Here is a 15,336-nt window from a genome sequence, read left to right on the forward strand (position 1 = left end):
TATAATGGGAAGTGGGGAAATGAAAAAAAAAAAACCCTCCTTTTAGGGCATTTGAGATATTTCATTGTATGTAATGGAGGCATGCTTCCTGCCACTCTTAGGCTAGGAGGCCCCTGGAGGGCAGGAAGCCTAGGAAATCTGTCGGTTTTGAATGTGCATCCTCAATGCCTGGACCAACGCAAGGCATCAGCACAACTAACAGGGACGGATGGTGAGCGACTCAAAAAGGGAGGTCATTTCAGGTTGCAAGTCTGAGAAAGACATCAGGCAAACAGGATTGCTATGACGTCACTGGGGCACAGGCAGGGAAGCAGGTATTATCAGCAGTATTATCAGGTTGTAATCCTCCCAATTCCCTTGATGCTGCTGCAGAAGCTGCCGGCACCTGATCCATGAGGGAACTGAGGGCCAGAGTAAGAAGGAGCCGGTCTGGGTTGCTTGTTTTCACACACCCCAGCTCCTGCGGTCAAACTAATTTGGATCTGTCCCAGGGCCTGGGTAGGCTCATTTTGTAAGCATCTTAAAGACTGCTAAGGCAATATCAGAGGCAACATGAAGATTAAAGGGATTTTTGCTTGTTTGTTAATATCTTGGAGCAGCAAGACAAAACCCCAAACAACTGCCTGCCTGGTGACAGTGCAGAGGTTAGCAGACAGGGCTCCTGGCTCCCATCTAGAGAGTCACTGCTGCCTTGCTGGATGCCAAAGGCATGGGAGCATGACACCACGGGAGGAAGGAAGTGAAGAGTGACTTACAGCAGATCTTTTTCTTTTGTTTTTTTTTGAGACAGAGTCTGACTCTGCCACCCAGGCTGGAGGTCTCAGCTCACTGCAACCTCCACCTCCCGCATTCAATGAATTCTCCTGCCTCAGCCTCTTGAGTAGCTGAGATTACAGGCATGCGCCACCATGCCTGGCTAATTTTGTTTTTTTTTTTTTATTAGAGACAGGGTTTCACAATGTTGGCCAGGCCGGTCTCAAACTCCTGACCCCAGGTCACCTGCCCGCTTGGCCTCCCAAAGTGCTGGGATTACAGGCGTGAGCCACTGTGCCCGGGCCCAGCTGGATTTATTCTTAATGCTCCTTCTTTGAGGGATCTCACAGAAGATTGATGGGTATGCATAAATCCTGCCTATCCTGACGAAGCCACAACACAAGGTGTTGCAGAGGGAAAAGGACTGCTTTCAGAGGCCGTGGGAAGCAGATCTGGGCTGGCCTGGGCTGGGTTTGTAGCATCGGTGAAGTCACATCACCTTCTGAGCCTCAATTGTTTACCTGGAAAAGTGATGCAGTGCATGTGTCAGTTCCCTCCAGCCATGTTCCCTGAGCACACACCTGCCCAGGGCTTTCATTAGCCACAGGAGAATGGTTGGTCCAAGCACAGGGAGGCTGAGGGTTTCTGGGAGTGAACACACCAGAGAGCAGCTTCCAACCAAATACAGGCAGGAGTTGGTATAGAAACGCCCCAGCTCTTTCGCTGCCTTTGCGGAACGACTCTGAAACAAGGTCATGTAGCCCCTCAGGGGCTGTCACACAGGTGAGTCCATCTGCTCACCAACATACCATCTCCTAGGCTTGCTTTCTTGGTCTCTTTGACTTTGTCACTTCCTAAGTAGTGATTTCTAAGATCACCTCCCAGACTCCTTGCTCCTGAATCCAATTCTTAGGGGTGACTTTCAAGGGATCCCAGCCTTAACCAAAGGATAAAACCAACTAATGCCCAGGGCCTAATGAGGAGGTGGATGTGGATGCTTTGAGACCCAGCACAAGACACAGGACTTCTCAGCAAATGGCAATGCTCTTGTAAAGAGGCAACTGCATCCCCAATGAATTTGACACGCCCCCACCCCCATGCTGACCCCTTCTTTACCTGCTCCATACACGTTTGCTGACCTCAGCATAACTTTGCACCCTCCATACAGATGCCCAGGCCATTAGTGGTCTGGGCTGTGGCCAGAGATAGGATTTATGAAAATTCAATAAGGTTTTATCCACCAAGGAAGCTTTTAATAAGTCCAAGTGGTAACCAAGACACTAAACAGTTGATTTACAGCCTCTTGAGGAGAGCCAGACAATTACTTTTCAGGTGGACTCACTTAGGCAGGAACATATTTCATGGGTGATTTTTGCTCGCTCTTCAGTGGCAGGTGGGGTGAATTGTGTCCACCTCCACAGCCAGCTTTCCAATTAAGGGCTCACACAGGGAGTAGAAAGGGACAGGTAGAACCTGTTAAGTGATGGGGGTGCATCATTCAGGTTATGGGTCTGCAGTTTCCCTTACAATCAGTTCTCTATTGTAAGGGGCAATGTGTACATGAAGCAGCATCCTAACTCCAGCAAAAAGGGCCCTATTACAGGAGAATTTCAGAAAGAAGAAGACCTAAAGGATTGTGTTCTCTCACTGTACTTTTTGTTATAGTGTTCCTTCCAGTTACAAAAAGACCGAAGAAAAATAGCCAAAGAAAAAAGGTAAAATGAATGTAATGAAGTAGACAGTTTTAGCTGAGAATGTATTTTAAGGAAAACAGGTTAACCAAACTAGACATTCCCCAGGGGCATTCCACACGCCTCCTTCCATGGGTTTCAGGACGATCTAAGAAGACACAGAGCCACCTGGTCTTCTTGTCACCTTGAAACAAGCCCTCATTGTGAGCAGTAGAAATAAAAGTGAGGGGGTGATTTCCGGTGTGAAGGACAGGAGACCTGCTTGAAAATGGGAGGACAGAGGAGAATTTCAGGAGAGTCAGAGCCCCAAGAACTACTGTGGATATAAGAGAACCACAGAAGAAAAGGAAAGGGGGGTTTTAGTTTACGAGTAATATTGTGGGTAATAAATTGCATTTTCCTTCTTATTTTTTGAGCGTCGTGCGTGAAGCATGATATTACTCTTAACTACTCTAGGTCGTGGCTTTCATTTATTGAATGCAATACCAGGCAGAAACGAGACCATGTGCTACTCTAGCTTATATTCAATTTGCATTTAATAAAGTTAGATTGTGCTTTGGGGTTAAAATAATAGCAGCAACAACAATAATGCACGGTGATTTTGGTATTCCGAGGCTTGGCAATGGCATTTGAAAAGGACTGAGTATCTGGGCTTCTTTTAAACAATAGCAAGGCATGGGCACTAAAGACAAAGTAAACGTACTTTTAAGGCACATTAAGAGGGCATGATGTCTTTATCAAAGAAGGGACTAACCAGAAGAAAAGGCTTCAAGGTTGTAAACTGGTCTGCATTTCAAACACTATCATTCAGTAAAGGAAGAAAGAAAATATGTGTTCTTTGTGGTATAAAAGGGAGAATTAAAAGACATGGGTGGAAAATACAGAATAGCATAATTTTATTCTCAATGAAAAAAAATTCTACTGAATATCTATTATCTATGAAATAATATTTTTAAACTGCAGAGCCAGATGTACTGGCTTTGAAAAAATGTGGCTTCTACTTCTAGAGGCATCCAGGTAGGGGCTGAAGATACTGAGAGCAATTCTCAACCTGGATTGGGACACACCTCATTGATTCTTAAGATTTCTAACTCAAAATTTTAGCAACTCTTAAAGCTATCACCCCTAGTGAGTTTGCAAACCAACACCTAGTAGACTGATGTAAATTATTCATTAAAACTAGCAGTCTGAGGACCACTTCATGGATTTTATTCTGGAGACACGATTCCATTTATGCTGTCATCTGTACTATTAGAGAAAGTGTGGTAACTAATTTTTTTTTTTTTGCCTGAAATACATGAAAGTACATAGCTTCTCCCATATCCCACCCCTTCCCTAGCCAGCTCAGTGTCACCAGCTATGACTCAACTTCTCAAAGTTTGGCCTTTTTTTTTTAATTGTTAGTAAGTTTTATTCTCTCCTCTTTGAATCAGACAAGTCTTGGAGTTTCCAAAAGCCACTTTCCCATAAGAAGTACATCAAGTTTTACACCAGTGTCAGCCACATGGACAGACCTACCACCCCAACTGACTGAAGGATTAATGGCCCACTCCAAGGTTAGCTGGAAAAAGAGTGCTCCTTTTCAGGCAGGGTGGCTCGCATCTGTAATCCCAGCACTCTGGGAGGCTGAGGTGGACAGATCACAAGGTCAGGAGTTCAAGACCAGTCTGATCAACATAGTAAAACCCTATCTCTACTAAAAATACAAAAAATTAGCCAGGTGTGATGGCAGTCACCTGTAATCCCAGCTACTCGGGAGGCTGAGGCAGGAGAATTGCTTGAACCCGGGAGGCGGAGGCTGCAGTGAGCCGAGGTTGCGCCCCTGCACTCCACAGCCTGGGTGAGAATGCGTGCGAGACTCCATCTCAAAAAAAGAAAAAAAAAGAGTGTTCCTGCAGGCAGGTCCAACAGCAAATGGCTGTGTGTCCTGAAAGCAAGTAAGGGCTGGATGAATAAGGACTTACAGGAGGGCCGGCAACCCCAATGCCCGGATCACCACGGCTGCCAGGAGAACCAGGGATCCCAGGGACTCCTCGGTCCCCCTAAAGGAGAGAAAAATAAGATCAAGAGGTCAGAGCCAGGAAGGAGAGGGCTAGGGTACAAAACAAATCATGTTCTTTCTAGAATCCTGACTGCGCTTATTATCGAAGGCTTCTCCTGCCACCTGGCCTCCACGGGCCATGCTACAGTCCTCTCGGCCAGCCCATTGTCCCACTCAGCCCAATATTCGGGGACCATGGCCACCAACTCAGATTATACACCTTTCAAGGATGACCATTCCCAACCAACCCTGACCATGGTTCCAAATGTGATTATAACTCATCCTAACTATACCCCAGATTTGCACATGTATCCATGTTTCAGTTCAGATCCCAAATCACTCACAAATGAATCTATCAATTCACCAATAATTTACCAAGCACATACATTTTGCACATCAGCCTTCTGGATGTGGGAGTGAGAGGCCTAAAGAGGACGGAGATAAGACCTTTGCCTTCAAGCATAGTTCACACTATGGACTTGGGTGTCAGAGGCCTGGATTTAAGTTCTGGTTTCAACACCTGTTAACTGTTGACTTAAGAAGTGATGCATTCCTATGCTCTAGTTTCCTCACCTACAAGGGGAACAGGACAGGAGCTGCCAGGTCTGCAGACATTGCGCTCATTCAATGAGATTATGCAGAGAGAGTGCTTGGCACAGAGCCCAGCACAGCACTGAACGTGAGCTAAATGTTGCGTTTGCTTCTGTTCTCATTACACTGCTATTCTGGACTTTGATGGCAAAGGAAAAAGGAGGGAGAAATTGAAAAGGGGGAGAAATTTTGTTTGCCATTTCCTGGAGAACAAAGCTGACGCAGAGCCACACCTTATTCATAATTTCAAAATCCCCAGCTTTTAAAAACAAGTGTTTATCTCAACTCAGTTGGCAGCAAAACCTGACCTGTGCTGACACACGCTATTTGCAGTCTTTAGTTATTCCATTTTGTGTGAACATTTACTTATTTTGGTTGCCTAAGGATTAATGAGCTTGATGAGGAGTGCTGCCCCAGATACCACCATAAATGTCATTATATGTATATTTTGCATATTACTACCTTTCCAAAATCCAAAATAAATTTGACCCAAAACACACATGGCCCCAACAGTTTTGTGTAGGAGGCTGTGATCCTGAGCTTATTCACCCAGCTGAATCACAGACAAGCCTGGAACCAAGATGGCAGGCGACCTTGCTCAAGCCCCTTAATATCTCTCGACTAGGTTAACTTGTATGACAAATAGAAACAGCCTCAGAAGCTTGTGATGAAGGGCCAGTGAGGTAATGTGCAGCTAAGTAATTTAAGGTAGACCTCGACATTGCTAGGTAGTATGGTGCTTTATTAAGGTTTAGGTTATCACACATTACAAAATATCTCACTAATGGCTGTAAGACGACTTGCCTTTCCTATAGTACAACCATTGCCTCAATGGGTACATAAGCTCTATATTAATTCAATCCATGCTCATTCATTCAACTAATGCTCCTTCATTCATTGCAAGACACAACCTAGATTCCAAGCCCAGAAGATGACTCAGTCATGAGTCCTGCCCATTGTTAATACTCAGTGCTAAGTTCAGACGAGGAGGGATGTTCATGGGGATATGAAGGAACGAGCCTTGCAAAGTTCTCACAAAAGATACCAACCAAGATCTAAATCTCTCACCAGGTCCCCTTGACATGGTTTCTTTCCCTGGTCCCCCTGGGCCTCTGAGATGCACTACCTGCTGTTTCTGGGCCTCTAGGAGCCAGCAACATCCCTTGCCCTGCCCTCATCTCTTCCAGTAGTTCCCACCTCCAATTCCTGTAAATTCCCAATTAGTGTAATCTGTTTCTTTGAATGTGATATGAATGGTTCTTGGAAGTTCAAGATACTTGGAATCCCTAGAAAATCTAATTAGTTTCTATGGGGAGGCTAGGAACAGAGGGAGTAAAAAAAAGTAAGACAAATGTGGAAACAAGTATCATGAACTAAGGATGATCACCATGACCCATAATTTATCTGTCACCAGCTCATTGCAGCAGTGGAGTGGGGCATGTAGGAAGATTTCAAACTGGTGGTCAGGTGATTCTAGGTCCAGTCTCAAGGCCATGTCAACCTCATCCTGTGACCTTGGGTAAGTCCCGTAACCTCTCTGCATCATTGGGTCCTCATCAATTAAAATTTTCTACTAAATCTGCATGTATCTTATGAAAACATTTAAAAAACTATATGAGGTTGAGAAATACATTGTATATTATGGTTGCATTATTATCACTTATTTATTATATCTTTATTTTTGAGACAGGCTCTTGCTCTGTCACCTACACTGGAGTACAGTGGTGCAATCATGGCTCACTGCACCTTCGATGTCTCAAGTTCAAGCAATCCTCTTGCCTCTGCCTCTCTCATAGCTGAGACTTCAGGTGTGAATCACCATACCTCCCTAATCTTTGAAATTCTTTGTAGGGACAGGGCCTCATTATGTTATCTGGGCTAGTCTGGAACTTCCGGGCTCAAACAATTCTTCCTTCTACCTTGTATGCTGAGGTAGAAGATAGAAAGTAAACTAAACACATATAAATGTCAGATAAATCTATATTCTTTTGCACTTTGGTTTTGCTTTAAAAATCTTAATGCAGATTTTTCTGTTATTATTTTCTGTTTTAGTTTGAAACAGAAACTATCCCTTTCCTATCCCAAGGCCACGGTCCATGTACATCGGCAAACCCCAGCCATTGTAGCTCAGTCATGTCAACAACCTAGTGTGTATGTTTCCATGGTATTTGTTTGCACTTCTGTTTCTTATACACGTGATTTCCCCTTGTCTGGGATCTTCTACAATCCATATAATAAGTTTCCAGAACCTTCCCATCAAAACTAAGTCTTATTCCCATTGTTTTGTTGCTGTAAAGCTGCCTCTGCCTGTCTTGCCCTTGTGTCTTTTTGCAAATGTTTGCGTGGATCTTCGTTGACCTTAACACATCACCCTCCCAGTGCACAGTTGTCTGACTCTTTGACTTTTCTGTAAGCAGCTTGAAAGGAGAAAATAGTCATTTATTTCTCCATCCAACAGATGTTTACCAAGCACCTACAATAATTCAGCTCCTCTGCTAGGTACTGAATCTGTGCATCTCTGTATCCACAATGTCCAGATTAGGGTGTGGCACAGATGGCAGCTAATAACTATTTCCTGGATGTGGGAACAAAAGAATCCTCCATCATTCACTTTGTGTCAGATATTGAGTTCTTCCTTTGACTGAAATAAACTTTTTCAGAGGAGGAAGCATGACAGAAAGGCCTCTCCCAGCTCAGTCTGGAAGCACGGAGTCAAGTCACTGACCGCTCTCTGCTACAAAGCGACCAGCTCTGGCTCCATTTGTAGGTTTATGCTCCATTGTGTTGCTAATATCCACAAAGAAATGACCTGACAATTTCATGAACTGAAACTTTTTAGAAAATGGTCCCAAGAAGAGCAAAAAGGCCTTAAAATTCTGACAGGAAAAGCCAGAAGGCTAATGGTTAAGAAAGAACAGAGCACATGAGCTAGAATCTGTAGCACGACATCCAAGGAAGATATGTGGGAAGAAGGAAGTATGGGGGTTGTAGAAGGAGAATGACATTTATTGAGCAATAACTGTGTGCCACAGATCATGCATCTCCTGAGGAGCTCTGTAGGGGTTAAATATCCTTTACTCCTTCATACAGAATAGGAACAGAGGCTCAGAGACAAAGCCACTTGAGCCACTTGCCTTCAGGTAATCTGTCTTGTAGGTAGCTGAGCTGGGATTCTAACCCAGTTCTGTATGAAGCCAAAGCTTATTTATCCTGCTAGAAACAAGTGCCATTCAAGAGCAGTACTGGCATCCTCAACAGTCTTCCTGCAGTCATAAGGAATTAGGAGGGGCTGAGGGGCAGCCAAGGAAAACCTTCAAATAACTCCCCTCCTTGGTTTCCTAAGGAAATTTCCTTCATTTCAATCAGCACCTGGGACAGTACCAGGGCAAGCCTCACCAAAGTCACTCTCCCCGGCATCTCTCTCTCCACCTCTCCCTAGCTTCCCCTACTTCTTACCTTCTTCCTCCTCTGAGCAACCCATTCTTCAACTAAAGATGACCTCAAATTCCAATTTGTCTTCCCAATGCCAATTGACTATGGAAAGCTTTCTAAGCCACATTCTGACTCACACATTTACACAATATCAACACTGGAATGGGTCAGGTGTTTACGGATCTCACATTTTAAATAGGAGGAAACATTTGGCCAAAGGGGCAGCACGACTTGCCCTGAGACTCATGGAGTTCAAATGGACTAGTCAACTGGACCCATGGCAGGGGGGTCTGCACTTCCCGCCGTGGGGTCTCAGCCTGCCTCTGCTCTTTAATGCAGCCTCCCCCACTTCCCCTAGACTTTTTCCAACAACTGCATGACTACAGAGATAGACCCCCACATTCTTGCTGCAACTCCACAGGGTGATCTAATAATAAGGATCTAAGCACAATAATAATAAATAATAAGGTCTAAAGCAGATCCCATATGGTGATCTAATAATAAGGATCATGGATATTTATTGAGCAAGTAACTGTGACGAGCACTATGTAGGCAATTATCTGTATTTGTATCATGTCATTTATTTTCCCCCAAGACTCTGCCTATGAATTAGGTAGTAATATATTCTAGGCCACCCCATCAGTGGAGTTTTGGGATCCACTGGATCAATGGATCACTAAGACCCCAAAGATACATCTACAGAATAAACAGAATAAAGGGGAAAAAAGGTCTCCTACTGTTAGATAAAAGGTCATAAAGAAGGAGCATTTGAAGCCACTTTGCTGCTCCACCATTTCTGGCACCCTTGCCTTCCTGTCTTCCAAGAGGCTATCAACGCCCTATAGGTCCTGAAGGTCCCTAAGGTGCTCCTCCTCTAAGGGGAAATAAGTGGGAGCCCCTTAGTCCTGCAGATCAGACTGGGCTGTGTGCCTCACATCACGGGGGAGCCTGCCACCTATCTTCAGGTTGGTGGTTAATGCACAAAATCCTCCAGAATCTAGGTCCTAATTCCTTAATCTGCACCTCCCCATATATACCCACTGTTCTAGGCATATGGAACTATTTTATATGCTCCCATAGTCAGGCAAAGTTATTCCCAATTTTATTCCTCAGAAAATGGGGAGACTCACATCATACACAAAAAAAAACATTTTCCCTTTTGAAAAATATTTTGATTGTGGACATCACTATTAGGAAAAAGCAAATTCGTCTACATAGACCTCAATTAGTGTCAGCTTGAGATGCTTACAGAGGGGAACTCACCTGCTTGAATAGGGAGAAACCATGAAGCAATGAAATTTAATATGGATAACAGTAATTATTCCTGGAGCCTCAAATTTTCATATCCTGCACATTACTGTAAACAAGCCTCTCACATACTATTATAGAAGCAATACACTCTGTGTTTACGTGTTGAGATCCTAAAGATTCAAGTATGGAAAGAAAGAAATAAAAAGGGAAAAAAAGGTCTCCTACTGTTTGGAGAATGGTTTCTGGGGCTTAGAACAAAACTTTCAGTAACAGCAGCATGTATGCATTCCAGAAGTGTTGAATCTTTAAAGAACTCAGATGGGATCCATGGTAATATGCTTTGGAGAAGTGTCAGCTGACTTAAAAAGTGGCTCAAGGGATGATGACGGAAGACATTGAAGGCATACAGGAAATCCAAAAATTGTTTTAATAAACATACGCAGGTACAAAAGAAGTGATATAATTTTGCAATAACACTTTTGTTATTTTGAATATGCATGTCAAATGAGGGCCCAAAATAATATTCTCAAGTCAGTAATTGACTGTTTCATCCACGTTTTTAAAAGCTGATGCATTTGAGTTAGTCAAGTAACTTTCACTGGATATGGGCACACATACAGCTCTCGCTGTTGTCTGAACACATTCTGTCTCACGCCTCAGCGTCTTCTTCCATGTTAGCTCCCCTGCCAGACTTCTCCTTCAACTTCTTCCCCTGCTAACTGCTACATGCACTTCACAACCAGGACAAACATCTCCTTCGAGAAGCCAGGAGAATGAAACCAAGCTGGGTAAGCGAGCCCCCTCTGAGCCCATGTGTGTCCTGAGCTTCCCTCTCTCCTAGTGCTCTTCTGCTTTTGCCTGTTCACATATCTGTTTTCCCCACTAAACCAGGAGCCGTTGGAGGTCCTGAAACATGTCACATGCGTTGTTGTCATCCCACAGCCCACCTTGAAATCTAACACGTGGTAAGAAACTCAGCAGACACACAGTGAACAAAGCAATGAATGCATTGGCCATTGATGCATAAATAGGTAAATGAATGAATGATTTAATGTAGAGGGTATTTTAGGAAATCTCCCTGTCCACTCAGGAAATTTCTCTTAAGAACACTTCCTCGTGAAAAAGAGTCATATTTTCTGAATTGTGGGTGCAACTGAATTGAGGAAGAGATGGGCTGGTATTTAGCAAGTGTTTCTGTTTTCCTCCTGTGTTCCCCAGCAGATGACATACCCCGGTCTCCCCTGTGTGACTGTCAATAGGTGTTGGTAGAAACGCATCAGGAATCTCCAGGCCTGGCCTATAAAATCTTCCAAGAGGGTTCTCCACTCTCTTTTACCTTATTTGTTGTTGTACCCCAAGAATTTGGCAGATGATTCTGAAACTTTAAAGGATAGAAGAGGCATGGGATTGGAATGCGACGACTGAATGGCTGTACAGATCAGAACACCCCGCAGCAAGACTCCCATAGACCTAGTGTGCATGAGATGTGAACTTTCACTGCGGTAAGCCTCTGAAATTTTGGAATCAAAATTAGACTCGTCATATGAGACTGCTTAGACCTACTGCTCTGCCAATTGAAAGTCCGTGTCTCCTGCCACTTCATTTAATGGTAAGTATTTATTAAGTACTGACTATATGACAATTACTTCAATATAACAGTTAAGACTCACAGAACCTTTGGTCAAATGGAATGTGATGAGCTGGGAAACATGGGAAGTGGATTGAGGTGACTGGAGGTCTCCTTCTAATAAATTTTTCCATGTTCTCTTTCTAAGAGCAACTCATGGCACCCACAGTTTTCTTGGACAAGCACTCACCTTGGTTCCTAGGGGTCCAGGAAGTCCAGGTGATCCACGGAGTCCCTGCGGAAATAAATAATATAAACACAGTCATGGAACTGCCAGCAAGCACTGACCCATCCACCACGGGCCAGGCTGGCTGCATCCTCTGCTGGGGACCCAGAGACGGGGGAGACTCTCACTCCGACCTGACTTAAACAAAAGAAGCAGCATCCAGTTTTGAGCGACAAGGCTCTGGATGTGAATTCCAACTCTGCCTCCTACTGCCTCTGTGTGGCCTTCAGGAAATCTCTCAGCCTCTCTGCTTTCCCATTGAAGAGCCTTTTTGCATAGACTTGAGCAAGTAAGTTGTAAGACCTCGTTTCAAAGCCTGCTTCACTTCAGGCTGAAGGGCTCTGGCACTCACAGCCACCATGACAACCATGATTCTACTTTTGGAAGTCTTGGCTGAAAGCATCAGGGTAGCCCGGAAGCCCTTCTCTATGCATGCCACGCTTGTCCTGAGCTCTGGGGATGTGTTTGCCTGATTGTCTCCTCACGAGACGGGAGCATCTCCAGGGTGCAGCCTGTCTCATCCATCTCTGTGCCCAGCACTGGCCCAGGCTGGCATGTGGCCAGAGGTCTATGAGATTGTGCCGCCCTAGCCTCAACCACATCAGAGCACACTCTCAGACCCCCGCTTTCCCATTTCATTGGTTATGGTTCAATTTCTGCAAGGTTTGGCAGTTCGATTTTTTTCCTTTTCCTTTTCTAATGTTCACCTGGTTTCTACAGGCACAGGGACGCCTGACCTTCCACTTACCGGTTCTCCGTCCTTCCCTTTTCCAGGTGGCCCAGGGAGCCCAGGGGCGCCAGGATCTCCCCTGGGACCAATGGGTCCTGGGCTTCCTTCTTGCCCCACTGCTCCCTGGAAAGAAAAGCAGACATTTCCCCAGATCAGTTATACGCCGCACGAAGCTTTGCCACGGCAGAGCAGCCTGAGTAGTTTGCAGGTTTCCTAGGGCTGCCCTTATATTTTAGAAGGCCCTTACTTTCTGGGGCACAGAACAATGGACTGTGAAATATGTGTTACAGGTTAAATAGTGTCCCTCAAAATTTGTGTCTTGAAGTCCTAACCCCTACTACTTCAATGCACAGAGTTGATTAAAGTTAGGATGAGGTCATACTGGAGTGTGACCCTCCAGGGGGCCTAATCCAATAAGAGTAGCATCCTTTAAAGGAGGCGGCATTTGGACACACACGCATAGAGTCAAGACAATATAAATACAGAGGGACAAGACACCACCAGTGAGCGAAGGAGAGAGGCCTGAATGGGATGTTTCCTTCACCACCCTCAGAAGGAGTCAGCCCTTCTGATATCTTGACTGAGGACTTCTAGCCTCCCGAACTGTGAGAAAGTCCATTTTGGCTGTTCAGGCTGCCCAGTTTATGATGCTTGGTTGCTGCAGCCTTAGTCAATCAATTCAATGAAAAACAAGGAAAAGAAAAGGACGTTAGTGACAACCTTCCACCCAGTGCAGGGAAATCTATTTCCAGTGCATCTCTTACAGATTGGCCCCCATTTCTGCTTGAACTCCTCTGGGAGCAGAGGCCTCACCACTGCTCCTCCCCGTGCATTCCTTTGTCAGGCAGCGCTGTTATTGAACATATCCTTACACTCAGCCTTCTCTGAAATCTTCCCAACACTGGACACTCAGTCTGTTCCCTGGAGCCCCGTAGACACAATCTAATCCCTCTGACAGTTAGGTTTTCAACTATAAGAACAGAGCTTAAAGCTACAATGGAGGAGCGGGAGAACGAGCGTGCTAGCATGAGCACCAGGGTCTGCTTGGGGACTGCTTTGAGCTTGCTCCAGGCCAGGGTCGCCACCTCTGACTGCAAAGCTCCGAGCAGCCCTTGTGGTGGCCCTGGCTGTGGAACATGGGGTTGAACCCCGCGAACCAGAGGGACTCCTTTCTCCAGACGGGTCTGCCCTGGGCTGAAGTTGCAATCGCAGTGTCTTCAGCCATTCTCAGGTGGAGCAGAGGTGAGGGAAGATGAGCCAAGGATGGGCACAGCAAGGATGGAGAGCGCCTCTCTCCAAGCCTGGAGCGGGATCAGCTTCCCCTCGCTCCAGGCCAGCTCCTGGACACGATGTGAGAGGGAAAAAGCACGCTGTGCTGCCCGGGATTTTTACCACTTTGCAGAGCCCTGGAGGTTCCTTTCCAAATTAAGTCCTGGGCCCTGCCCTCAAGCCTGGGCTTCTGCTCAGCCAAGGAAAGGCATTTGGCTCCCCCTAGAGACTGAATGTGGCAACAGCCCGCTGATTTCTGGCTTCCGAACTTGCACCTGTTAGTCCTCCTAAGATGCCTAATATCTTTCTTGGTCATCCCCTTCCAGGTTACCTGTGTCCTACTTATCATGTGCCATCCTTCAGGCATAGCACAATTAAGGAATAGCAGATGAGTCCAGATGTTTTTCCCTTGCTTAATCTAGGCAGTCTAAAATAGTATTATATATTTTTCAAAAAACGAATGTTTGTAGCTGTATTACATAAGAGTTATTTTTATTATTATTGAGATGGATTTTTACTCTGTTGCCCAGGCGGGAGTGCAGTGGTGCAATCTCAGCTCACTGCAACCTCCACCTCCTGGATTCAAGTGATTCTTGTGCCTCAGCTTCCCAAGTAGCTGGGATTACAGGCATGTGCCACCACATCCAACTAATTTTTGTATTTTCAGTGGGGACGGGGTTTCACCATGTTGGCCAGGCTGGTCTTGAATTCCTGACCTAAAGCGACTTCCCTGCCTTGGCCTCCCAAAGTGCTGGGATTACAGGCGTGAGGGTTATTATCAAGTCTGTGATCAACATTCAAAAAACCCAAGATATTTTCCAGAAATGTGTTGAGCATTTCGCTCTACAGTAAGTTTTTTTTTTTCCTCTAGGACATGTATTTTAAAATTGAACCCTCCTGCCAAAAGGGAAATGACATCTTCTCTTGTTAAAATATGCAAAAATGTAAAAAATAAAGTGATCCTTTAAAGGGCATCAGGTAAAGTGAACTTGAAAGGATCCATGTTAAGAAGTTTGGCCATGCGTGTGCTAGAAGGGGCCTCTGTGGACAATCCATGCCCCAATGCCATCTCTTCCTGTCGATAGATATGAGCGTGATCTGCTCGAGCAGGGAGGGCAGGGCACAACCACATGGAACCCCTGTCACCTGTTGTCTGCTGAGCCCTTTGCACATGCCTCCCCAGTACCTCAGTGAGTCCTCACAACCTGTCATCAATGTGGCAGCATCTGCATTTTACAGACGAGAAAATCCAGGTGCAAAGAGGGTACCCTTTCTTTAGATCAGGGTTTCTCACTCTTGGCACTATTGACCTTCAGGGAGGATCATTCTTATTAGGGGAATGTCTTATGTACTGTGAGGTTTTTAAAAGGATCTCTGGTCTCTACCCACTGATGCCAGGAGCTGTTACTCCCCCTAGTGGTGACAACTAAAAATATCTTCCTGGGTAAAGCTCCCTTCTTGAGAATCCCTTTTGTCACCCTACCTTAAATCAATGTAACTAGGGCAAGGGAGCTGGCATTTGACCCAGGTCCAAAGCCCTGAATCACTCAAATGATGGCACCTTATTTCCTGAGCGCTGGCTCAGTTTCACCAATTAACCTCAGAGGCGTTTCATAAGGTGCTAGGGTATGGATTCTCCTCCTCAGCCTCTGTTTTTGTTTTTTTGTTTGTTTGTTTGTTTGTTTTGATTGGGGTGGGAACATGTGTCTCTCTTCATAATAATTA

At 45.1% G+C, this 15,336-nt stretch overlaps 1 protein-coding gene across 2 annotated transcripts in view; it reads right to left on the minus strand.

Moving 5' to 3' along the window:
• Positions 1-15,336, minus strand: part of COL22A1 (collagen type XXII alpha 1 chain) — a 317,529-nt gene that overhangs the window by 83,739 nt on the left and 218,454 nt on the right. For both annotated transcript variants that reach the window (XM_032254428.1, XM_032254418.1), the window contains exons 38-40: positions 12,361-12,465; positions 11,577-11,621; positions 4,409-4,486 (exon numbers count right to left, since the gene is read on the minus strand). In XM_032254428.1, coding sequence (XP_032110319.1) covers positions 4,409-4,486; positions 11,577-11,621; positions 12,361-12,465 — 228 coding nt within the window. The remainder of the gene's footprint in view (positions 1-4,408; positions 4,487-11,576; positions 11,622-12,360; positions 12,466-15,336) is intronic.

Source organism: Sapajus apella, unplaced genomic scaffold (assembly GCF_009761245.1).
Source record: "Sapajus apella isolate SASKATOON/1434 unplaced genomic scaffold, GSC_monkey_1.0 scaffold3, whole genome shotgun sequence".
In the NCBI taxonomy this organism is placed as follows: domain Eukaryota; kingdom Metazoa; phylum Chordata; class Mammalia; order Primates; family Cebidae; genus Sapajus; species Sapajus apella.